Source organism: Moschus berezovskii, chromosome 4 (genome assembly GCF_049115385.1).
Source record: "Moschus berezovskii isolate FMDL1 chromosome 4, NW_MosBer_1.0, whole genome shotgun sequence".
Taxonomy (NCBI): Eukaryota; Metazoa; Chordata; class Mammalia; order Artiodactyla; family Moschidae; genus Moschus; species Moschus berezovskii.
The window spans coordinates 102012174-102038487 of NC_142463.1; the positions used below are offsets into that span (position 1 = coordinate 102012174).

At 45.1% G+C, this 26314-nt stretch overlaps 1 protein-coding gene across 3 annotated transcripts in view; it reads left to right on the forward strand.

The window, feature by feature from the left end:
- Window positions 1–25286, forward strand: part of LOC129540481 (NBPF family member NBPF4-like) — a 95451-nt gene extending 70165 nt beyond the window's left edge. For 2 of the 3 annotated variants that reach the window (XR_016037300.1, XR_016037311.1), the window contains exon 3: window positions 24163–25274. Coding sequence is in view for 1 of the 3 variants with exons in the window: in XM_088835702.1 (XP_088691828.1) it covers window positions 1056–1170; window positions 2223–2437; window positions 3478–3529; window positions 7776–7990; window positions 9201–9252; window positions 10135–10349; window positions 11298–11349; window positions 11985–12160; window positions 13168–13219; window positions 14032–14198; window positions 17777–18004; window positions 19995–20164 (1709 nt within the window). In the remaining 2 variants the exon portion in view is untranslated. Of the gene's footprint in view, window positions 1–1055; window positions 1171–2222; window positions 2438–3477; window positions 3530–7775; window positions 7991–9200; window positions 9253–10134; window positions 10350–11297; window positions 11350–11984; window positions 12161–13167; window positions 13220–14031; window positions 14199–17776; window positions 18005–19994; window positions 20174–24162 lie in introns of all 3 variants that reach the window. The other variant, XM_088835702.1, reaches the window with a different exon arrangement.
- The last annotated feature ends 1028 nt before the right edge of the window (window positions 25287–26314 follow it).

Genomic DNA, 26314 nt, shown 5'->3' on the forward strand with positions numbered 1-26314 from the left:
TGGAGTAAGGAAAGAAGTCATGACCAGGGTACATGCATAACAAGGGGATGAGAGGAATCTTGACCGCTTGTGTCTGTGTCACTTTCCTACAGTCATTTTCAATGAAGCAATGAGGGAGTTAATACAAAATGACTGACACAGAGACAAGTAAGAAGTAAAGCCTACTATTTAAGAAAGTGAAAGGATGAGCTTTGGGGAAAGGAGAAGCTAAGTTTTATTTACACTGCTCCTTATGATAGTAGCAAAACTCTAAGAAAGAAACTGTGAGGCTGGTGAAGAAATGTCTCACCAGCACCCTGGCGTGGAGGTCCCCACAGCACAGTGTGACAGACATGGACTCTGGCCAGGTCTCCTGGGCTCACGTGCCTGTTGGGAACCTTTCTGTGCCTCTGTTTCCTCCTCTGTCTGTCTGTTGCTGTAATAGTAACTATTGTTTGAGTTGTAGTGAATACTGAGCGAATCTGACAAAGCCCTGACGGTCGTGCCTGGCTCAGTGTCAGTACACTTGGTTCATAGTTCTACTGTTCCTAATGACACAGGCTTTCTCAGTGTTTGGGCATCTCTCTTTCAGGTCCTTATGGTTTCATGTATTCTATTTCACACTAGTGTGTCCAGGTGAGGTTTATGCCTTGAGACCCTTGTTTGTTACTGAAATGCCAGCATGAGAGAAGCAGCAGTCCTGTAGTCCTAGGAGCCTTCCCAACCACACCGGAATCGCCACCCTGGCCCCTGCTCAGTGTCTCATCTAAGAGGCTGCAGGTCTTGGTTTTGTGGCCCAGGATTCAGGGTCAGTCTCAGGGGGTGTGCATTCTGACTTTGAGAAATGGCAGTTCATCTTGTCTAGTTAGGTTCTGTGCCTAGGAGCTTCTCTTTCCTCAGCTCTAAAATGGGGATCCCCTCGGTTCAGTCGCTGGGGAATCAGATGTGGAAATCTCTCCACAGAGAATGGAGAAGGAGTTACAGCCACCACTGAGGTGGCCCATCCTGTTCCCTTGAAGGCAGTGACCACAGCGGCAAGGTCAGCTCTCCCTGAGGCAGTGTGTCTCTTTCCTCAGAGTGTGAAGCATGTAAGGACATCGTTGAATCCGTGCTGGGGGAGAAGCTGATGTTTGAGGTGCAGAGGCCAGCAAAGAAGCTGGCAGAGAAGCCAACGCTGGATGAAAGGCTGAGGTAAGGAGGGCAGGAATGTTCATGGCAGGCACAGGGCACAATATTATAAAAGAGGCGGAGAACACCAATTGGTGAATTATGGACTCTGGTTATTCTTCAGGAAGTGATTTACCTTGCTTTTAAATAAACAAATGACTTGAATCACATCATGAGATTCACTGCGTTCAAGTGAACCAGTGGCACTTGGCCCATTCACAATGTTGTGCCGTTGGCACCTTATTTGCCTTTAATCACACCCCCCTCCTGACTGACTACATCCTGGAATGCTTTCTTGACCCTGTCATTCTTATGTTCTTTCCAATTCACACCAGCTATGCTTGTCCAAACTCTATGACTGGCTGTGTCATTCACTGGATAGTACTTTGTGTTGCCACATCAGAAATACAGAAAATACTCTGTGGATTTTTTCCTGAAATGAGCATGGCCGAGTGAGGACCCGAAAAAACATCTTCATGATGCAGATTTAGGAAGCCACTGATGCGTGCGTGTAACTCCATAGTGTCTGACTCTTTATGACCCCATGGACTGTACCCCACCAGGCTCCCCTGTCCATGAAGTTTCCAGGCAAGAATACTGGAATGAGTTGCCATTTCCTTTTCCAGGGAATGTTCCCGACTCAGGGATCAAACCTGCATCTCTTGTGTTTTCTGAATTGTCAGTCAGGTTCTTTACCAGCTGAGCCACCAGGGAAGACATTAGGTTATCTTCATAGAAAGACAAGATGAATGGAATGTCACGGAATCTTACAGTAGTACTTTCTGATACAGAGGAAACCTTTGTTTACCTTCTTTCTCTTTGACAAAGGCCAGTCATCAGATATGGAGTAGGAAATGGCAAGCCACTCCAGTATGCTTGCCAAGATGACCCGATGGGCAGAGGAGACTGGTGCAGTCCACTGGGTCACAAGAATCGGACCCGACTGAGTGACTGAGCCGGTCATCAGATATGTGCCAGAATTCTGTTTCGGGGTCTCCTTGGGGATGTTCTCACAGAAATCCCTGTCTTTCATCTAACTCTTTGCCTTTTACAATTGTGTCTTCTTTTCCACCTAGGACGTGTGTTGTCCTAATTCGAAGTCAGGCACGAGAGCTGACCCAGTTACGGCAGATACTACGGGATGGGAAAGATGACTCTGTCCTGCTCAAGCAGCGCCTCAAGGACCTCCTCACCCACAATGACCTGGACAACCACCAGGGAAAGGGCTTCCGAGAGAGCCTGTCTGAGGGATACCGACTGGCAGAGCGCCTTGCCTGCAAGTTCAGTCCAGGTGAGGGGGCCACAGGCCCTGATAGCACTGATCCTCTCCTACGTCCCCAGTAGATAAGATCAACACCTCCACTAGGAATGTTTATCAGCTTCCCTGTTTCATGTCCTATGTGGGTCTATGTAGGAGCAGGATTGTCTAAGAGGACAGAGGAGAAATGCACAGGGTGGAGGTCACTGTATCCCAATGGTCTGCTTCCTCCCTGATGGACCATGGCCACTGGGGCAGGAGGCCACATCCAGCCAGCATTAAAGCCCAGAAAGGAGGAGGTGACAGGAGGCCGCTTGTGAGAGTGAAAAGAGCCCTAGATGAAGCTTGGAAGTTCCCAGGTTCCAGGCTGAGTGCTGTGTGTTTAACTGTGTGAGAATGATTGATTTTTCTTATGTTAGTAACTGTTTTCTCATCTGGAAAATGGATGAGTAATCTGTTGATGGTAGCTATAATCATTAAATTTGGGAATATTTACAAATATACTGCAGAAAAAAGAAAACCGTTCACTTTGTCGTGTTGGTTAGGTACTTGATAGAGTTGGATGTGGTGCTGGGAAAATGATTTAAACTGGAGCGCTCACTTTCCATGGAGAGACTTTCCCAGAGATTCCCCTTGAAGAGCCAGGATGTTCCCAGATGGAGGGATGTGGGACATGGTTGTTCTGCTTAGAGAAAGGAGGGCATCTTGTGAGACCTGAGAAGGTTTATAGAGGCTGTGTCTTTGGCGGAATTTGGGGCAGGATGGACGATACATTTGCAGGAGTGGAGGTGGAAGGTGGACAATGTGAGGAGATATAAGGAAGAAAAGACAGTTCAAATGTTTGCGCAATTTCAAGCAGAAGGTGTCCTGAGGATGACCTACCAGTTTAGAAACAGACCGCCTGTTGGATCAGAAATTCATGCTTGGGCAGTTGTTTAAAACAATACATTAAAACTTCCGTACAGTATTAACTCATACATAGATATTTATGACTCTGTGACCTTATGAGTCCCTGTGTTTGCAGTGGGAGAAGTGACTAGAGGCTGACTGGATATTTTTGATTTTGTTTGCAGAAATTTATGAAGATGAAGACGATGAACAAGCACAAGAAACACTAACCTCCAGGTAACAATTCACTATCCATTCAGCTCAGTCACTCAGTCATGTCCGACTGTTTGTGACCCCATGGACTGCAGCACACCAGGCCTCCCTGTCCATCACCAACTCCCACAGTTTACTCAAACTCATGTCCATTGAGTCGGTGATACTATCCAACCATCTCATCCCCTTCTCCAGCCTTCAATCTTTCACAGCATCAGGGTCTTTTCAAATGAGTCAGATGTTCGCATCAGATAGCCAAAGTATTGGAGTTTCAGCCTCAACATCAGTCCTTCCAGTGAATATTCAGGACTGACTCCCTTTGGGATGGACTGGTTGGATCTCCTTGCAGTCCAAGGGACTCTCAAGGGTCTTCTCCAACACCACAGTTCAAAAGTATCAGTTCTTTGGCATTCAGATCTCTTTATAGTCCAACTCCCACATCCATACATGACTACTGGAAAAACCATAGCCTTGACAACATGGACCTTTGTTGGCAAAGTATGCTGTCTAGGTTGGTCATAACTTTTCTTCCAAGGAGTAAGCATCTTTTAATTTCATGGCTGCAATCACCATCTGCAGTGATTTTGGAGCTCCCGAAAAGAAGTCTGCCAGTGGTTCCACTGTCTCCCAATCTATTTGCCATGAAACGAAGGGACCAGATGCCATGGTCTTAGTTTTCTGAATGTTGAGATTTAGCCAACCTTTTCACTCTCCTCTTTCACGTTCATCAAGAGGTACTTCAGTTCTTCGTTGCTTTCTGCCATAAGGGTGGTGTCATCTGCATATCCGAGGTTATTGATATTTCTCTTGGCAATCTTGATTCCAGCTTGTGCTTCATCCAGCCCAGCGTTTCTCATGATGTACTCTGCATGTAAGTTAAATAAACAGGGTGACGATATACAGCCTTGACATACTCCTTTTCCTATTTGGAAATAGTCTGTTGCTTTATGTCCAGTTCTAACTGTTGCTTCTTGACCTGCATACTGATTTCTCAAGAGGCAGGTCATGTGGTCTGGTATTCCCATCTCTTTCAAAATTTTCCAGTTTGTGGTGATGCACACAGTCAAAGGCATAGTCCGTAAAGCATAAGTAGATGTTTTTCTGGAACTCTCTTGCATTTTTGATGATCCAGCGGATGTTGGCAATTTGATCCCTGGTTCCTTTGCCTTTTCTAATACCAGCTTGCACATCTGGAAGTTCACGGTTCACATATTGTTGCAGCCTGGCTAGGAGAATTTTGAGCATTTCTTTACTAGCGTGTGAGATGAGCACAATTGTGCAGTAGTTTGAGCATTCTCTGGCATTGCCTTTCTTTGGGATTGGAATGAAAAATGACCTTTTCCAGTCCTGTGGCCACTGCTGAGTTTTCCAAATTTGCTGGCATATTGAGTGCAGCACTTTCACAGCGTTATCTTTTAGGATTTGAAATAGCTCAACAGGAATCCCATCACCTCCACCAGTTTTGTTTGTAGTGATGCTTCCTAAGGCCCAGTTGACTTCACATTCCAGGATGTCTGGCTCTAGGTGAGTGAATACACAGTCGTGGTTATCTGGATCGTGAAAATCATTTTTGTATACTTCCTCTGTGTATTGTTGCCACCTCTTCTTAATATCTTCTGCTCCTGTTAGGTCCATTCCATTTCTGTCCGTTATCGAGCCCATCTTTGCATGAAATATTCCCTTGGTATCTCTCATATTCTTGAAGAGATCTCCAGTCTTTCCCATTCTATTGTTTTCCTCTATTTCTTTGCTTTGATCGCTGAGGAAGGCTTTCTTATCTCTCCTCACTATTCTTTGGAACTCTGCATTCAAATGGGTATATCTTTCCTTTTCTCCTTTGCTTTTCGCTTCTCTTCTTTTCACAGCAATTTGTAATACCTCCTCAGACAGCCATTTTGCTTCTTTTGCATTTCTTTTTCTTGGGGATAGTATTGATCCTTGTCTCCTGTACAATGTCACGAACCTCCATCCATAGTTCATCAGGCACTCTATCAGATCTAGTCCCTTAAACGATTTCTCACCTCCACTGTATAATCATAAGGGATATGATTTGGGTCATACCTGAATGGTCTAGTGGTTTTCCCTACTTGCTTCAATTTAAGTCTGAATTTGGCAATAAGGGCATCATGATCTGAGCCACAGTCAGCTCCCGGTCTTCTTTTTGCTGACTATATAGTACTTCTCCTATTCTGGCTGCAAAGAGTGTCATCGATCTGACTTTGGTGTCGACCATCTGGTGATGTCCATGTGTAGAGTCTTCACTTGAGTTGTTGGAAGAAGGTGTTGCTATGACCAGTGCGTTCTCTTGGCAAAACTCTGTTAGCCTTTGCCCTGTACTCCAAGGTCAAATTTGCCTGTTACTCCAGATATTTCTTGACTTCCTACTTTTGCATTCCAGTCCCCTATAATGAAATGGACATATTTTATGCGTTTTAGTTCTAGAAGGTCTTGTAGGTCTTCATAGAACTGTTCTACTTCAGCTTCTTGAACATTATTGACCGGGGCATAGACTTGGATTACTGTGATATTGAATCATTTTCCTTGGAAATGAACAGAGATCATTCTGTCGTTTTTGAGCTTGCATCCAAGTACTGCATTTCGGACTCTTTTGTTAACTATGATGGCTACTCCATTTCTTCTAAGGGATTCTTGCCCACAGTAGTAGATATAATAATCATCTGAATTAAATTCACCCATTCCAGTCCATTTTAGGTCTCTGATTCCTAAAATGTTGACGTTCACTCTTGCCATCTCCTGTTTGACCACTTCCAATGTGTCCTGAAACATGGACCTAACATTCCAGGTTCCTATGCAGTATTGTTCTTTACAGCATCGGACCTTGCTTCCCATCATCAGTCACATCCACAGCTGGGTGTTGTTTTTGCTTTGGCTCATCTCTTCATACTTTCTGGAGTGATTTCTCCACTGATCTCCAGGAGCATATTGGGCACCTACCCACCTGGGGAGTTCATCTTTCAGTGTCCTATCTTTTTGCCTTTGCATATTGTTCATGGGGTTCTCAAGGCAAGAATACTGAAGTGGTCTGCCATTCCCTTCTCCAGTGGAACACATTTTGTCACAACTCTCCACCAGGACCCGACACAGCATGGTTCATAGTTTCATTGAGTTAGACAAGGCTGTGGTCCATGTGATTAGATTGATTAGTTTTCTGTGATTGTGGTTTTCAGGCTGTCTATCAGGAGCTGGTAATGTGTAGGGAAAATATGGACAGGGTCACAAAAGAACACTAAGTAACTCAAGAGAGTGACATGCCAGATGTAAGTATAAGCACAACTGCACATGGTATTAATTTACTTCACTCAACCCACAGGGAAATGACCCTGTAACTTGATTGTCTGTTGTCTCTCTGGCTACTTGTATGTATGACCCAAGGTGAATGCACACCCTTAGGATTTCCTATACACAAAGAGAGCCTCTGTTCTCTTCTAAAGTAAGTCCAAGTGAGATAAATATCTATTTCTACACAGTTGTTTTGGATACTTGGAAGGAAGGTAAGTAGCAAAGGGATGAGTAGAGAAGCAACTAGAAAAATTAAACCCCAGGACAACTGTCCCTCCAAAAATTGGTTGTCTGTGACAATAGTAAGTGAAAGAGGCCTTGGAGGCCTTTCAATTACTAAAGAGAAGGTAGAGGATCTCAGAGAGTTTATAAAGCTTTAATATCTGTATTCACTTCACTGCGCATGCTCAGTTGCTCAGTCATCATCACTGAATCTTTGTGACCCCCATGGACTGGAGTATACCAGGCTCCTCTGTCCATGGCATTTTCCCATCAAGAATCCTGGAGTGGGTTGCCATTTCCTTCTCCAAGGGATCTTCCTGGCCCATGGACGAAGCCGCATGTCCTGCATGGGCAGGCAGATTCTTTACCACTGAGCCACTGGGGAAGCCCTTATTCACTTGCCTACTTTGTCTTCAATTCAGCATGACTTAGGACCCAGTGGAAGCACTTGTTGTGGAAGTTCCTTTGTACTTCCTGTTCCTGAAAGGACCCTCCTGGGATGGTTGAGTCTCCTTCCTCATCAGAGGTTTGTGGCCGGTGTGTAGGGTACCTGCTTCTCCCCCTCTCCCATCCCCAGACAGACACACTCCACTTCATATAAGAGAGGATAGTTCCTTCTCTCTTTAAGGGGCCTGCTCTTTTACCCTCTGTGACCACGCCCCATGCCTCCTGTCAAAACCAGCCAGAATGGCTTGCAGTCAGATCTTCTTCACTTAATTTTCTGTCATTCCTTTCCCATCTGGCACAGCGTGGAGCTGCAGGAGGTTGAAAAGAAGGACGTGCCTGAAGAATGCAAGGATGAATGTGTTTTGATGCCTTCAATTCTCCAAGGAAGTTCTGACAGCCACCAGCCTTACAGTAATGACAAACTTAAATTTAATGAACTGGAAGTAGACCTTGGTCCGGATGGAGCCTGTGGTTGCTCTTATGCTCAAGAAGATGAAATGCCAACCAGTTTCTCAGGTAACCCCCGTATTATTTGTCCTCACATGCTCTGTAGACCAAGGAAGGTCATCTCTGAGGACAGGTTGCATAGACACATCTTTGTTGAAACCAGGGACAAGGGTCTGTTATGGAACACAGACATCAGGTGGGTCAGGGAGCTTTCATTCTTTTTTTGGCTCCAGGCTTGTCTCTGTCACCCTGACCCCAGTGTCAGGCATTCGACCCAAATCACTTGTGACAACTCTCACCCACCTCAGCTGCAAATCCACAGGAGGTGTCTGTCAGAACTAGTGTGGAGCCAGCGTGTTGTTAGCTGCAATGATCTGATTTTTGTAAATGTTGTTGGCCTCTCCAGAAATGATGACAGACTTGCCTCTTTATAAGGAGAGCTGATTTCCAGGTTTTGTTTGACTGCTCTCAGCCCCAGTCCCCCTTTTCTCGATGTTGGCAGGTCTTAGCTAAGATGCCATCTGAACACCAAGACAGATATACTTGAACCATTGCCTTGCTTGGATGTTTCCATGAAGCAAGGCTGGGCTCTGGCAGTTCCTCCAGCCTTGAATGGCCACGGTTTCTGTGTGGCACCAAAGATTCTTTTTGATTTGAAGGTTAATACAATTCACTGGGCTTCCCTGGTGGCTCAGATGGTAAAGAATCTGCCCGCAATGCAGGAGACCCAGGTTCTATCCCTGAATCATGAAGATCCTCTGGAGAAGAGAATGGCACACACTCTAGTATTCTTGTGTGGAGAATTCCATGGACAGAGGAGCCTGGTGGGCTGTAGTCCATATGGTCACAAGGAGACAGACACTACTGAGCGGCTAACCCTTTCACAATTCACCCATCACTCTAGTCTCAAGTATAAATTCCTCTAAACCATCAACAACCACGTAATCTGATGGGATTAAGCAGTACTATAGAAATAATTCTAGAACATAACAGCTCATTTCCTAGCATCTCTGTGGAAAATACATTTTTACTGCTTATACAGATTCAGAACAAAGGATGTTGGGAGAGATATCACATCAAGCAGCAAATTTCCTCGATGGGTCTGGAAGCAGTCCAGTCTCATTCTCATCAGACTTAAGTGTCCTAGAATATCCTTGCTGAACAATTATGTTCTTCCAATGAGAATTTTAATGTCCTTGTTGTACATGTATTTACTGAGTACATATATGCGAGGTCTGATTTGCTTATTATGACCTTCTGTCTCTGAATTTCCTACCAGACAATGAAAATTATCACAGGCAAGTGCGTGGACAAGAGCTCACATTTCCCAGGTAATTTGAAGATCTGTGGCCTGTGAATGTCAGTGGTGATAGCAGGAGACCTCAGATCCAGAGAAAAAGAGAAAGTACTCTATGGAACTCTTTCATCCTTTCATTCAACAGCAATTATCTCTTTAACAGTGTTGTCTATTTATGCTTCACAAGTTTGTGCATTTCCATTTTCTAATCCTTCAAGTTGAGTAATGTCCAGTGAGTTGACCCAGGTGAAATAACTAAACCTGGGCTTTCCCATATTCATGTGTTTTCCCCTGAGTGGTTAAAGTAGGGTGAGATCCTATGGGTCTTGCACTGGTTTGGCATCAGCATGTTGGTAAATATTGGATTTCAAGGGAAGAAAATAGAACAATATTCATATTACAACAGAATATTGAAAAAATACTTCTTGAAAGCAGGATATCTAGTCAGCAACATTTTTTTCTCCAACTCCGAAAAACTGATTTTGAAGTCATATTTGTGCAAATCAAAATTTTAAAATTAAATGAAATAGAGTCCAAAGTCAAACAAATCTTTAACTTCTTAAAAGCTGTGTTCACTTGGACACAGGCTATCCAGTCAACACGGTGTGTGCAGAAAAGTCTGAACCACTGTCCCAGTCCTCTGTGTGTGCTGGGGACCATGACGTTAGCATGTAGGGAAAATTGCGTCTCCTTCTTCAACTGCTGGTTGTGTGCCCAGTGCCCAGAGAACCTGCTGTCTGTCTCCCACCCCATGTCAGCCACCCTCCACTCCACATCAGGAGGAGTTACTTCCCTCCTTAAGGGGCCTGCCCTTTTGCTTTCTGTGACCTCTCTCAATGCCTGTCAGCAAAACCAGTCAGATGGCTTGGGGTGAAATCCTCTTAATCTTCTGTCATCCCTTCTCCATCTGACACAGCGTGAACTTGCAAGATGATGAAAAGAAGGTGGTGTTCCAGCAACCCCAAGATGAATGTGTTTCAGTACCTTCAACTCTCCAGGAAGGTTCTGCCTGCAACCAGCCTTACAGTGATGGAAAATTTGCATTTGATGAAGAGAATGTGGCGTCTGCCGTGGACGGAGCCTGTGGTTGCTCTCATGCTGAAGAGGATGAAATTCCAACTGGTCTCCCAGGTAGTCTTCAATATATCTGTTAGTCTACTCTGGGAGAATTAACCCCCTTTGAGAGACCCTGTGCTTCCATACTGAAGCCTGGTTTGAACCAGACTCTAACTGCATTTACAATGAGACATTCTGTGAACGAACTTTGCTCAGTTCCCAGTCACAGTTGTCCCTGTGGGGAACCACTCTACCCAAGGCGGTCCTGCCAGACTCACGTGTCCCTCAGCAGTTGTGGCACAGGAGGTCCCTTTCAGGCTTCCTAACTTTGAATGGACCTCTCATCTCCCATGAAATGCTTGAATTTTCATTTCTGGGTAATGTCCCTGAGTTCCTACCCCTGTCCAAGGCTTTTGGCAGTCTTGTTTATATCTTTGGAGACGCCACTACTTTGGTTCACTTCTGTCAACCCATAGTCTCTCTCTCTCTTCCTTTGACTTACCTTGTTCGAAGTATTCTGAAACCAGAAATAAGCCACACCGTCATCTTTTGGTATGATTCTCTGAGGTAAGGCAGGCCCTGGAACTTCCCAACCTGATGAATGGCCACTGTTTTCAGCTTTGAGTTTCATTTGACTTGATGGTGTGTGGATTCCACTCCAATTTAATCTTAGTGTGTAATCACTTATCCCATTAGTCAACAGCATTTCAGATCAAAAAAGCCGGAGTATTATAGCAGGCTGAGGATGTAGCTTAGTTTTCCCCAGGAACTGTGAGTAAAAGGATGCATTTAGCTATTTGCACAGACTCAGGACCACGATACTCTGCGAATGACATATCATATCAAGGAAATTTGTCCAATAGCTCAAGAAGGAAACACAGTGCCGCCTTATGAGGCTATTTCTAGAGCCTCCTGGAATATTTCTTTCTCAATAGCCTGTTACCACATGTGAAGATAGGTACATGTTTGGGCATTTGTGAAGGGAATTTGTCTGATATATCTCTCCTGTTAATTTATTTACAGAAAACCGGAATGATCTCAATGACCTGAAAGGACCAGAGGTGGTTGCCCCGAGGTAATTCTGAATCTCTGTGGGCTCTTTGCACAGTGATGACCTCTGCAGACCTCTGATCCAGGGAAAAACAGGAAGTGCTGAATATACTGTTCCGTCAGTTTTGCCCACCACTATTATCCTTTTTCATAGCGTTCTCTGCTTTCATTGTGGTACTTCTATTGTTTCCCATTTCTTATTTACTTGTCAAGTTTAAAACCCAAGTCAGTTGACCCAGGTGACCTAAGTCAGAGTGGTTTTTTGCATCAATTTTTATCGCAGGGGTGGTTTTAGAGTGAGATGCGTATCTGCTTTCTGTTTGTGTTAGCGTGCTGGCATGTGTGTCACAGTAGTGTCAATGCAATGTGAATCGAAGTGTGAAAGCCACTGTTCTGTGTCCCTGTGTGTGAGGCGGGACTGCACCATCAGAGGGAATTCAGTCTGTTCATCAGCCTGTCATTTGGCCGGAGCACTGAGCACCTTCTGTTCTTCCTTTCTTCTGCCCTGTCAGCCTCGCTGTGTCTCACACACAAGGGTTTTCTCTCTAATGGATCGGACCCTCGGTGTGCTTCACCACGCAAACATTCCATCAGAACCAGATAGGACTGCACAGTTTCTCATCATCTTGTCTTAATCGTCTGCCCTCCCTCCCCCACCAGGTTCAGCAGACAGCTGCCACAGCTGAGAGAGAACGGTGTCCCACGGGACTCTCTGGATGAATATGCTCTGACTTACTCGGTTCTTCCTAGCCTCTCAGACTCCTTCTGGCCTTACAGGAGCGCTGCTGTCTTCTCACTTGAGGGCGTGGATGTTTCTTATGCCCGGGATGTAACCAGTGAGTATTTTCTTGTGATGGAACTCCACCTGGACGCCCAGGTAGACTCTGTACGCTCTGTACTCCTCACCTCTGGGGTGCTGAGATTTGTCCTCCCTGTTGGAAGCTCTGTAGACGGTGATTAGAATCAGACTCTGTGGTAGAGTTTTAAGTACAGACCTCAGGTGAGTCTGGGAGCTGTGCTGTCTTCTTCATTCAGGTGAAGCCTGTGGGCCAGGCCCCAAGTTCGATCATGGACGCAAGGCTGCTGTGACACACTCACTCACTTGTTTGAGTGCAGGTGTCCAGAGATGACTGTATTTTTTCCTGATTCCCATGAAATATCTCTTCTTGCCTGCATTGCTCCCATTTTCATACCCAAAGTGTCCCTGGAATTTCTGTGCCTTTCTAGGGGTGCTAACAGCCTTAATTATTTGTTGCTTCCCTGGTGTCACTGCTGTCATCCCCAGTGTTTATCTCGTCTAAACTGCTTTCTTCGCAAACCAATCATTTGGACACCAGGATGCAAATACCCCTCCCATCACCTTGCTTGTATGTTTCCATGAAGCAAAGCAGAACCCTGGCATTTTCCCACCCGATGAATGACTGAAGTTTCCGTGGAACAACTAGGATTCATGTGATTCGAGGTTTTGTTCATTCCACTCATCATTCTGATAAAGCAGTCAGCATATGGTGAGAAAAGCCTGAGTATTACAGTATTCTGCTAGAATGCAGTTGGGCTATTCCCCAGACTCTGTGGGGAAGATGAATCTTTACCTTTTTACTCAGACTTGGAAGAGAATACTGTGGTGAGGATCTACCAGGGCAGGGAGATCTTGCCCGATGGCTCAGGAAAGCAAACCAAGGAGAATCTGAGAGACCCAACTTGAGGCTTCTGGAATATCCTTCTTAAATAGCCTATCATCTCACTGCCAATATTGTTGTCCCCGTGGCAGTATTGGACCCTGGATTATTAATTTACACAGTGAGATCTGCTAAGTGTTTGACTTGTCTGAATTTATCCATAGAAAATCTTGCTGATCTTGAGGACGAGGAAGATCAAGACATCATCTCTTCTAGGTAAGTATGGAGAAACATGGGTCTGACATCAGTGGTGACATCTCGTCATCTCACATGCAGGGGAATCGGAAAGTGCTGAACATGCCTGTTTCTTCCATTCAGACAACCACAAATTGTCCCTGTACCAAGGCTGTCTGTTTTCACCCTTTATGAGTCCCTCTCAGTTAGAGTAACTTGCAGTCAGTTGAAGCAGGGCTACTGATCAGCCACAGGATTTCTTGTACTCCTCTGTTTTCTGCTTTTTATTAAAACCAGCATGCAGTACTTATCTGCCTCTGTCACTCTGGGTTACGACCTTGGCAGGTATTTCATGGCAAGGAAATTACCTAGGAAAAAAACTCATGTCATATCGCAGTATTAGAAAACTTGGTCTAGCAGACACAAGATGTCTAGGAGTCCATTATGCTGCCAGAGTTGGTGTTCATTTGGATGAAGCATGTAAATTTCAAAAAAAAAAAAAAAAATGTATGCTGTATTTGAAATTACCCTGATGTTCTGAGGACGTGTGTGACATGACTATGTGTCCTGGGGGGGCCCGTCTCCTTCCTCTCGAACTCATTTCTTCTCTGTGCTCAGAGCATCTGATGCTCACTCTCCCTCACTCGCTCTCCCTTTCCCTTTGCAAGTGCCTTCAGGCCCCACATTGGGTTCTGGCTGGGGGGGGGCGTGAATTGTTATACATCCCTTTAAGGGGACTCCCCATTTGTTTTTTGCAACTTGTCCCTTACCCCTCCCATCAAAACCAGCTATGGCTCCAGGTTGACTAATCCCTCTTGTTTAACCATCTGCCCTCCCAACCCCACAAATCTCAGCGTGGAGCAGCTGGTGGGAGAAGATAATGAAGTCCAGCCGGACTCACTGGATGAATGTTATCTGGCTGCTTCTACTGGCCATCATCTGGCAGGCTCCTGTCATCCTTATAGAAGTGCCTCCTTCCCAACAGAGAGTGGAGAAGTTTTCTTGACTCTCAATGTAAACGGTGAGTACTCCCAGACAGGACCTAGGCTCAGGTTGATTAGAACTATGTTCTCAGTTTTAATTTTTAGAAGGCATCACGAGCCTTTGCATTCTTCCTGCCCCAGACTGCCCTCTGTCACCTGACCTCATCTCATCAGCACAGGCTTGTGGTATCAAATCAGACCAGAGAGGGACAGGGGAGGGATAAGGGCAGAATCTCAGCGACCACTGTCTCACCTGCAGGAATTTATGTAACAGAGCTCTTTCTGTCAAGAGAAGAATCCTTATATTCGTGAAATTTTGTTGCCAATTTTGTTTCTTGAGTAGTTTCTGGCAAGCTCTCTGGCGTTGCATTCATGATTGCAGTCTGCTCCATATTTGTAATGCATGTTATATTGTTCCCCAGCTCCGGCCTCTTGCCGGTGGGCTGCCTACCTCCCTCTGAAGCATTTAGATACTAGATCCTGAACGTAAAATCTGCCTATGCCCTGTGATTTCCATGAAGCCAAATAGCAGTCTCTGTTTTTCCATCGTCTAGAAACACCCTTGTGTCTCATCCTTTGTGCAGCAACAAGGAGTCTTCCATGTGTGGGTTATAGTTTCAATGTTTTATGCAATCTCAGTGGTATAATCTCATGGAAACTATCGATAACCTGTGTGTCTGATAGTGGCATGGACCTAATTTATGAGCCAGGTCCCCTTGGGTAGCAGTTCATAGGGTGTGGAGATTAAAACCTAGTATGAAATCCTTCTTGGGCTATTTTTTCTTGAGTTTTTCTTTAGCAGAAGGATTTTATTGTTAGGAATTTGATTCATAAGATCATCTTGATAAACCAGAAGAAATTCCATTATGTATCAGACTGTATCTAACTTCTTTTAAAATGATATTGGGCATATAAATGTTGTCTGTCTGTCAGCTGCTGACTTTTCACAGTGGAAGCAGTTTCTTTCTTATTTCCCATTCTTCCCTGAGGATCAGAGAAGCAAAGGCTTCCTCAGGATCACAGTAGCTCACAAACCTGGAAGGGAACACCTGTTTGTGTGCTGTGCTGTTTCCTAGGCGAGCTCCAAGTGCACTGTAAGCCCTTCAGCCCTCCAGACGCCCTCTCAGGTAGTGAGGTGTCTCACAGTGGAGCCCAGGGCACTGAGGCTCAGCCGGTCCTTTCACTTGCCCCAGACTCTTGGTCACTGGCAGGTGGGACACTGGCCTCTCCAGGGCCTGACTCCCTGGCTCAGGCTGTGGCCTCTCCTCTCAGCAGTCGGAGCATCAGTGACTGAGAGAAGACGGTGCCCACCTTTTCCTCTTTGCCCTGAACCACATGTTTTGCAACTATCTTAATCTTCAGCAGAAAGTTGCCAGAGGGCTGCGGACCACCCCTGTGTTCCCTCACTCAGATCTGCCAGCTCCAGATGCCTCTGTGCACTCTGTCCCAAGAGCAGAGCCAGCGGCTCCTCCAGCCAGGGGCTCTCTCTGGAGAATCAGCCAGGATGAGCGTTCACGCCTCTCCCCATCTCCTGCCCTCAGGTCACCTGCTATCACAACAGGTCCAGGTAGACCTTGAATTTGGCTGTGCTGAAGCCATTAAAGCTGTGGAGCTCTTTCTCAGAAATACTGACAGCCGGGTGTGGGTTCCTGTGAAGAGGATGAGTGAGGCTCAGCCATGTGTCTCAGATATGTTTCTGAGATGGTTTGAGTGTGTGATTTGGCCCAGTCATGGGAGTCCATTGTTCACAATGGGCCAGGAAAGGCCAAATCCCCACAGATGGATTAAGATGAATGAATAGAATATCTAAACTCTACAGGGGTCCATCCTGTGTCCTGATTCTCATGATAACCTGAGGACAGTGTGGATAGCTGTTATGCAGCCATGTGGGTACAGGTAGTCAGGTCTACCCCATCCTCTCTGTACAAGGAGAAACTCTGCAGAAACCAAACACTTGATTTTTAAATTACAACTTGATCTTCCATTGGAGGCTTCTCCCCACACTAACAATATTGGGCAGTATTGTTGATGTTTGATACAATGTTTGGTTGTTTTATATTCTGTCACTGCAAAGAATATTCAAAGCATTGGTTTAATAAAACCCATTCTCAAGGAAAGACAAATAAAATTAGATGATGAAATTACACAATGATAATTAAAAACAATCCTAGACATTGATTCAAAATAATATTGGAGAATAAGGGGATACATAGTTTTGAGAGTTCTTTCAACCACCAAATATTGTACAGGGATTTTCCCTTCAGCCCAATGTGAATTATCATCAAATCTGATTAAGTGTCCTAAAATATGATGATTAACGATTAATGAACTTTGCTTGGTGGAAATATGAAGGGTACACCAGACTGAGAGAAGTGCTTTTGGCAAAAGCCCTGGAAGCTCACAGAGGCTCCTGGTACAGGGCTGGGGTCAGAAAGGGGCCAGCCTGAGTCCTAGGAGGATTTGCAGAGGGAGCTGTGGGAAGTGACATGCAGAAGAAAGAGGGACTAGAGACAGGAGCACTGGAAAGGCGAGTGAGGAGGCAGATTTGTGTAGCAGGGAAGGGAGGATGAATTTCCATAAACTGAGGAGCATGTGATGAAACAGGATTGGGGTGATAAGACAGGTGACCTTTGAGAGTGTGGAGAGGACTGAATCAGAGAAAGCAGTTAGAAGGAGGTTGGATGAATCTTTGATGAGAGTCAGACACAGATGCTCTCTGGAAGACGAAGAGATGACAGACACATGAGAGACAGTTAAAGAAACAAACCTTGTGAGGGTGCGGTTGCACAAGAGGGAGGTGAGAGGAGAGCAGGCCCTGGCGGCTGTGACCTCACATGAGCCTGGCCTGGACCAGAGGAGGGTACTTCATGTCTTTGGTTAGCCCACGTTCCGAGGATATGTACTCATTTCACAGGAGACATATGAGCAGATTTCCTTAGGAGCACTGTCCAGGCACCAGAAGAGGGACGCGTATTGAAGGAGTGTACATACATTATCTCTCTAAAGAGACACAAAGGTGTTTCCAACGGGGTCTCAGCCCTCTCCTCCAATCGTTCTAGCTGCTATGCCATCCATCCCCACTCTGCCCCATGTGGGGATAGATTTTATTCTATATTCACATGTACGGGTGAGCGGAAGGGTAGACAAAATTTCAAGCAAGGAAGTTCAGAAGGGTCTGGAATGTACTGTATTTTCTCAGCTAAAATTCTAGTGGTTCCTGAAGCCTTCAGGCCAAATGCCTCTCCCTGTTCTTTTATTCCTGTGGGTAGATATCAACAACTCTTTCTCCCCCATGCCTAGAAGCTTGTCGAGAACCTTCTCTCTAGGCTACAAGACTAAGGCTAAGAACAGAATAAGAGGCTTGACCTCCTTTGTCACCCAAACCCTCTAGACTCAAGTGGGTGATCTCTCATTTCAAGAAATTGCAGCCCAGCACCTGCCTTCTCAGCGCCCCAGTCACAGCCATAAATATGACATCTTCACAATGATCTCTGCCTTTGCTGTCTGGGTTATCGGTTGGTTTCACTCTTGGGGCTAGGACAGCAGAAATGGGTGTCTGGGAGAGCTTAGCAAGAAAAAGCTTCCATTAGTCCCACTGAGCCCTCTTTACTTTCAGGTGACACCTGGGAGGACTGTCACCAGGGACCTGTGAGTTTCCCAGGGTCAGAGGTGCCAACTTCACAGGCACAGCTTCAGAAAAGCACCCATGTGACCGATTGTCTGCAGTGCCAGCTGGACCAGCATTTCGACTGTGGTGACAGCAGAGCCATGCTGGGTCTTTCCTCCACCAACTGGGGCTTTACCTCCAACCCTGACTCTGGAAACCAAGGACCACTCTTTCTAGGTAAGAAAGAAAAGGGGATTAGAATGCTCTGGTCCATGTGCTGGTCATCACAAAGCTGTGGGTGGAGGAGGCAGAGTGCCTTTCCCACGCCCGCGGTCAGCCCAGTTGAAACCTGTGACACTCTGACAGAGTGAGGTGATCAAGAGCCTGGGACTTAGGACAGCTCAGCCTCAGGCCCTGGTTCTGCAAATTCCTGCCTCTTTACCTGAGCCGAGTTATTTATCTTCGTAGGTATTTGCCTCTCTCGTGTCTCATCCGAACTCTTGAAAAATTCTATCTCCTTTGCATATTGGTGGGAATCTTAAACAATATAATGTCCAGGGCCTCTGATTCGCTAAAATTTGTTTGATCCCCACTATGAATATATAATATCTAAGCATTGTGTCTTTCTGGTGCTTTAACACTTACCAAATGATCCCACAATGGTTGTTTCCTCTATGGCAGCATAACCTCTACAGTCTCCACTTTCTCTGGACCCCATCTTCCCCTGCTTCCTCAGAGAGTAGCTTGGCCAGTATTTTCCTCTCCTTTCACCGTCTGTCATCAAGGCAATTTACTCCCGTTGGGTGCTCTCAGTTAGCGGGTATCAGCAACATTCAATAGGAGCGTCAACACTGGCCCTGCACCTCAGTCCCATGTTTGCTTTTCACATCCAGTTTCCCTTCCTCAGTTTCCCCTCATTTTAAAAGAACGCGCTACCCTCATTCTTGAAGTGCACCCGTCAGGCTCTTTTACGACACTCGTTTAATTCATTCTCTCCACTCATCTCCATGTCCGTCTCCTAGTTTTCACGTCCTCCGAGTCCACCTCTGCTCAAATTTCCTTAAAAGAGCTTTCAGACCCTCACATCCATTTCACCTGGGACGTGTTCAGCCTTCCCTCCTTTGCTCTCCACATCCTCCTCTGGAGCCTGGCGCTGCCTGGCGCTCTTCCCTCAGGCCGTGGCCTCATCTGAGGAATGAGGAGAGACCCAGGTCCTCAGGTGGCGCTGAGATGAGAAGGAGCCCCTGTGGCAGCGTGGAGAGTCTCATGGAAAGTGCTCAGGGAGGGCAGGGATGCGGAGCGGGACAAGAGCCACCAGGTCTTGTGGTGTTTATTGTCTTCTCTTCCCTCTTGTCTCTCCTTTTCTTGTGCTTGGCCTCCCAAGACTGAACTCCACTGGCTCAATCACTCTGTTTCCTGCTCACCTTCCATGGAGACCTGAACGTAAATCCAGGCCTCACAGCAGATTTTGCAGCAAACGGTAGTTTTAATGCCCTTTACGTTCACACCCCGTCACACTGTGACTCCCCCCGGCCCCCACCCCTTATCTCCTAGTTCCTGTCACCAAACGAGCTTCTTCTCATTCTTCTTATTTTTCTATTTTCTTGTCCAAATTCAACTCATCAGGAAGCCAATAGAACGATCCATTCAATAGCTCAAATCCTTCATTCTTTTATTCCATCACAAACACAGTCACTTGTGAGGTTTCTTCCAATTTTATCATATCGTCTATGCCTTATTTAAATTATGTATAAATATCATAAGTAGCCTGTTTACATATATATGAAGTGCATATTGAAGCACATTTAAAAGTTTTCCTATTTAGACTTCCCCATTTCTTTTCTCTCATGAGGTTTTCCTTCAGCTTTGACTTTGCTTCATCTCTTCCCTCCCAACAGTACAAACTGCATCCGGTAGGAGTTTCTTGCCTTTGTCTTTTCTACCTAGGAATTTTTTGTTGTCATCCATTTTATTTTTCTTGCTCATTTATGGCATTTGGAAACATGTTTGCCCTGTGGCACACTTAACAATACTGGGAAGTATAAGGAAGATCAGCCAAAAAGAAAATATAAAAGTATCTCCATTGTCTTCAGCTACCCATGGGCTTTCATATGGCCTTTCTTGTTCCTGGACACTTTCTGTACCTGATGTCCTTCTTGGGTGAAGGAGTGAGTCTTTGTAAATCATGAATAACAATGGATCCTGTTGTCTGTGGTTTTATCTTCAGAGCTGGATGCTTCCATCAGAGTGAAGAACCCTCCCAAGCTGGAAGGTGAGGGCTCCACAGTCTGTAACAAGATTAAAGACTTAAGTGTCCTGAAACAGAAGATGACCAGAAGAAAACTGCTGTTTGGCAAGTGGAGACTAGCGTGCAGATTCCCTGGCCTTCAGGCTTAGGGTCCGGAGGTAACCCCGTGCGCTCCTTCCTTGTGCTCTTTGTCTGCTGTGGCTGAATCCCCCACTAACGTTTCTCTTCCTCATATGCTCACTCAGCAGCTGACACTGCCTCTGCGTGGTCTTTCCTCTCTTTTCCGTGGGGGCGGCCACCCTGCAGTGCCCTCCGTCTCAGTCTCCTGTTTAGACTCTGACCACTATGTTTTCCCACTGCTACCGTCCTCCTATGCCCTCTGACCTTTCCTATTAGCCACAGGAAGCCCAGATCCATGGTCCTCCTCACCAGAATAGCAGCATTTAGGCCACTGAAAACATTGGCCTTAAGTCTCACACATTCTTGGCTTCTTCCCCTTACTTTCCCTGCCCCTGCCTCCAAGTCCACTGCCTCTTTCTTTCAGGATCACGTCTTAAGGAATCACTCGCACGTGAGTTGGCTTCTGGAGAAATGAACCTAGGACAGCCCTTACCCCTCAGCTTATCCACCCGAATAAGAAATCCCAGACTGAAGGAAAAAGCCTTGATGACGAAAATAAAATAAGAACCTGGGTCATAGGTGGGAGTCTGGACTGGCCTGAGTCATGATTCCCCTCAGCCTCTGATAGGCAGAACTTCGCTAATGTGCAGGGGGCTTCCAGGAACTCCCTGGAGCTGGCATTAGGTGGAGGACAGTAAATGGCTCCCTAAAGGGACGTTGGGGAAAAGGAGATACAGAAGCCAGGATTTCAAAATACAGAGAGCATGAGATGGACAGGCACTCAGACCTCTCCAGTTTTACTCACATTATTCCTTCCCCATATTAGTAAAAGCCCAGAAAAATGAACTGAGTTGAAATCTGAGGCCAGGGCATGTAGGACAGCATTGGGCTGAATTAACTTTGGGCCACATTTATGAAGACCCAGGGAGATACACAAGAATACAAGATAATCATTGCTTCAGACCATCCAATTGAGAAGGCCCATTATTCATAGGAGACTAACAGAAAGACCAAAAGATCTTTGGGGCCAGTGGAGAGAAGTCCATATTGGACTAGAAGGAGAAAATAAAAAGAGAGATGTGAAATAGTGCAGGCCTGGTGAGTAGTTCTAAATTGTGCTACTGTAAAATGAACACGGGTTGAGTTTTGAGGTGACATGGATGCCTTATCCCAATCCAAGGAAATTCTGATTTTAAAGTTCTGGGGATGAGGTTTGGATATCAGTATCTTTCAAAGCTCTGCTAATATGCATCAAAGATTAGAAAGACTGTGGATCTGATAGGATATAAGTAACCAATATGGCGTGGCCTATGAGTGGCTGCTTCCTAAAAAAGCTGAATATCAACAAGTAAGGGAATTTGCATTCTTCTCTCAACAGAAATATTTTGTACAGCCTGGCGAAGAGGAAAGAGAAGAAAAAAGAGACGTAGATAGCTAAGTTAGATACATAATCACTCTGGATTCAGTGTCTCACGATTTTCATAGTACAAGATACAATAAAACAAACAAACAAAATTACATAGACCCCAACGTATAAAATCGACCCTCCCCTTGCCACAAGAATAAAATTCAGTATTTCCTTTTCTACTGTTAAAATTCAACTTGCAGTTCAGTTCAGTCACTCAGTCGTGTCCGACTCTCTGCGACCCCATGAATCACAGCACGCCAGGCCTCCCTGTCCATCACCAACTCCCGGAGTTCACCCAAACAGTTAGCTATTCACTAAACATGTTCACAGCCTACTAACTGGCTCAGGACAGCAGATGCAACACATTTTTTTTCATCGAATATAGTCTTTATGCCAAAACTCCATAATGAATGTTAGGCCTTATCCTGCTATATTTGTCCTTTTACATACCCTTCTATCAGTTCAGTTAAGTTGCTTGGTTGTGTCCAAATCTTTGCGACCCCATGGACTGCAGCACGCCGGGCTTCTCTGTTCATCAGCAACTCCCAGAGCTTGGTCTCATTCATGTCCATCAAGTCGGTGATACCATCCAACCATCTCATCCTCTTTTGTCCCCTTCTCCTCCTGCCCTCAATCTTTCCCAGCATCAGGGTCTTTTCTAAGGAGTCAGTTCTTCACATCAGGTGGCCAAAGTATTGGAGTTTCAGCTTCAGCATCAGTCCTTCCAATGAAAATTCAAGACTGATTTCCTTTTGGATGGACTGGTTGGATCTCCTTGCATCCCAAGGGACTCAAGAGTCTTCTCTAATCCCACAGTCCAAAAGCATCAATTCTTTGGCACTCAGCTTTCTTTATGGTCCAACTCTCACATCCATACATGACTACTGGAAAAACCATAACTGACTAGATGGGCCTTTTTTGGCAAGTCACGTCTCTGCTTTTTAATATGCTATCTCAGTTTATCATAACTTTTCTTCCAAGGAGTAAGCGTCTTTTAATTTCATGGCTGCTGTCACCATCTGCAGTGATTTTGGAGCCCAGAAAAATAAAGTCAGCCACTGTTTCCCCATCTATTTGCCATGAAGTGATGGGACCAGATGCCGTGATCTTCGTTCTTTTGAATGCCTAGTTTTAAGCTACCCTTTTCCGTCTTCCTTCACTTTCATCAAGAGGCTCATTAGTTCCTCTTTGCTTTCTGCTGTAAGGGTGGTGTCATCTGCATATCTCAGCTTATTGATATTTCTCTTGGCAATCTTGATTCCAGCTGTGCTTCATCCAGCCCAGCATTTCGCATCATGTACTGTGGATAAAAGTTAAAGAATCAAGGTGACAATATGAAGCCTTGACATACTCCTTTCTCAATTTGGAACCAGACCGTGTTCCATGTCCGGTTCTAATGCTGCTTCTTGATCTGCATACAGGTTTTTCATGAGGCAGGTAAGGTGGTCTGTTATTTCCATCTCTTTAAGAATTTTCCATAGTTTGTTGTGATCCACACAGTCAAAAGGCTTTGGCCTAGCCATGAAAGCAGAAGTAGATGTTCTTGTGGATTTTTCTCTATACAGTAGCTTAAAATACTAGTAGAGAATCTTTCTTTGAGAAAAGTTTGAGAAAAAGCTGATGAGATTTTAGTATAACTAAACTGAATGCTCTTTCACTTCAGAGTTTTATTTGTTGAGACGTCAACGATATTCCTAGAAATGCCTTAAAGTAGATTCAGCATGGAATAAACTTCATAACATTTTGGGGATGCAAATGGCTTGAGACAAAGTTACACTCCCTGCTCTCTTTTTGCGAATTTTATTTTGAGTTTCCCCTCTTTCCATTCATCCCTCAGTCTCTTTGGAGCAGGATTTCCCTGGAACGTCTTATTTCCTGTTCAGGAGGATGACCAAACAGCTTCTATTAACTGTTGACTCCTCCAGATTAGAGCTTTCCTCTCCTCTTCTCCCTTCCCGCAAATATATAGGAAGGGCCTGTGGCTTGGGCTGTCAGTAACAAGTCATGTGGTTTTGGATAGTCCTTAGACCTTTGAAAACATAGCTCCTCCTCTGTAAATTATGGAAGTGGACTTGGATCCATTCTGAGGTCCCTTATTGGTGCTCACATCCAGGACTCTCCAGGACCCTGCTTCTCCTGAGAAGGCAGGGATGAAGAGGTAGAAGAGGGTGTCTTTCTCAATTGAGGATCCTCTGCTCCCATAGCTGTCTGTTTCTAAGTGTGTATGAGGGATGCTCAGCACGTCCATCCCTGAACGTGTGGGAAAGCATACAGATGAAGGGGATTCAAGAGTCCAGTGACTGTTAAGGATTGAGTGGTGGGGATCCAGTTAAGACTCTGAAGCAGCTCTGAGCTGAGATATCACCAAGCACAGGTGGGGTGAGGACAGGGTTCCTTAGATGCTGCACCACAGGCTAGATGAAAGTTGAAGGAGGTATTCCTTCTCAATCATGGATCTCACTTCCCTCTCCAGCCAGCCTGTGGCTCTCCCTTCAGCTCGTCCTGTCAACAGGAGCTCTGTCTGCCCCTGGCCCCAGTCACCATGTGGCCATCCCTTCAGGCTCAGCAGGGCCTAATGAAGACTCACGTTTCTTCTCTCCCTCTCTCTCTCTTTCACAGATATCAATTACTTTAGGAACTAAGAAAAGATATTGTCGATTTGAGAAACCACACTATAAAATTACCTTTTCCATTTGATGAAAAAGAATCCACAACAGCAACTCGATTTCAACCTCAGCAACACTGGAGGGATCCTTTCCTGAGAATGAACATCCCAACCAACAACCACTGTCCACACTCCAAGGGACAGAATTGATGCGAGTAATCCCGGTCATCAGCCTCCGAATGTAATCCTCAGTAAGGTGATCAGTGCTTTGATGGACACACAGTTTGGAAAGACCTTAATGCTGCTCCTCTAAATAGTCGTCCTCCACACACCAGCATGGGAACAATTGGAAGAAGACAGCATATCAACCCGGTCATTCTTTGCCACCGGATGGACTGTGCTCAAAGCAGACAGCATTTACTGCGCATTGTTCTTGCTGAAAGTGTTTATCCTGTGTTTAATACTGAGGTAGATATCAGATAACTGCAGAATTGAGACCTTTGAACTAGACAACTGGCCTGTCTTTCTTCAAACGGTCGATGTTTGCACCAAAAAGACAACAAAAAGGAGAAGAGAAGTTTTAGGTCCCAAAGGACTAAAAAGATCGTGTTGCTTTATCTCTTTAGTCCTTCGGAACCTCAAACATCTCCTCACCTTCTTGTAGTTGTCTTTGACGGTCGTGACATTGACTTCTTTGCAGAGGACAGGTCAGTTGTCTACTGAAAGGTCTCCATTTTGCAGCTCTCTGATCATTGCCTCATGATTAAATTCCGGTGAACCCTTTTTGCCAAGAACACCATCTAGTGCATGCTGTGTGCTTCCGAGTGCAGCCTGTTTGGAGGCTAAGAGTGTCCACTTCACCTGTCCCCACTATGATTATTTCTGCATTGAACACTGTTATGCAGAGGCTTATAAGATCTGTTCTTGAAAAGATAGGCTTTTGTGTGTGTAATGAGCAATTTGATTAGTGGTATTTTGAGGGTGTATCAATATTGTATTCTATGGTGCTCTTTCTGTAAAAATTTTACCACCCTTTATTGATCCCTGATGTCTGTCAATTATATCTGTGGTATTGCCAGCTTTGTGCTGTGGAAAAGACAATCCCTACCCCTAACATATAATTAAAAATATTTTTGTGTTTCACTGCGAACTCGTGCTATTTTAAAATTCAGTGTTATAATCCATGATTTCCTTGCATTTGTTTTTAATTGGAGGATAACTGTTTTCCAGTGTAATGCTGGTTTCTGCCACACCACAGTGGTAATCAAACAGAAGTATAACTATGTCCCCTCCTTCTTGAATCTCCTTCCCACCCGTCCCCCATCCACAATCCATTATTAACATGATTTTTTATAACATAAATACTCTTGTTTCTCATGTGCCGTGCTGTGCTTAGTTGCCAGTTGTGTCCGACTCTTTGCAGCCCCATGGACTGCAGCCCACCAGGCTCCTGTGTCCATGGGGATTCTCCAGGCAAGAATACTTCAGGGGATCTTTCCAACCCAGGGATCGAACCCAGGTGTCACCATTGCAGGCGGATTCCACCAGGGAAGCCCAAGAATATTGGAGTGGGTATCCTATCCCTTCTCCAGGGAATCCTACAAAACCAGGAATCGATCTGGGATCTCCTGAATCGCAGGCAGATTCTTTACCAGCGGAGCTACCAGGGAAGCCCCTTTGTTTCTCCTGTTCAGTTTGTATCTTAAACTCCTCTCACATCTTTTCATCTATGTTTCCCATTTGTAGTAGAGTGTATCTTCTGGGTTTCTTTCTCTGTTAGTTTATTTTCTTTGTGTATGCATATTTGTGTCTGTGTGTCTTTTGCTGGGTATTTTGGAAGGCCTGGATAGCTAGTTAGTGCACTAAAAGTTTTGACACGTTAGTCCTTTAGTATTTTGTCACATTTCTAATATTTGAAGTATATGTTTCAAATGTTATCTATCAACTTCAACTTTTTACTACTGTGATGCTGGAGGACATTATTCTGCTTTTTCTTCTGTCTTTACCTACCTTATAGTATTATTACCTTATTGTATTATTTCAACCCAATCAAATGTATATCCTTTATAAACTATATTTTTCCTACCTTTTTTTTGTTAATGTGCTAATTGGCAGGGTAGAGGTAGGAGCTGGAGGAGGGGCCCATTGGGTCCTTTCGATCCCCTG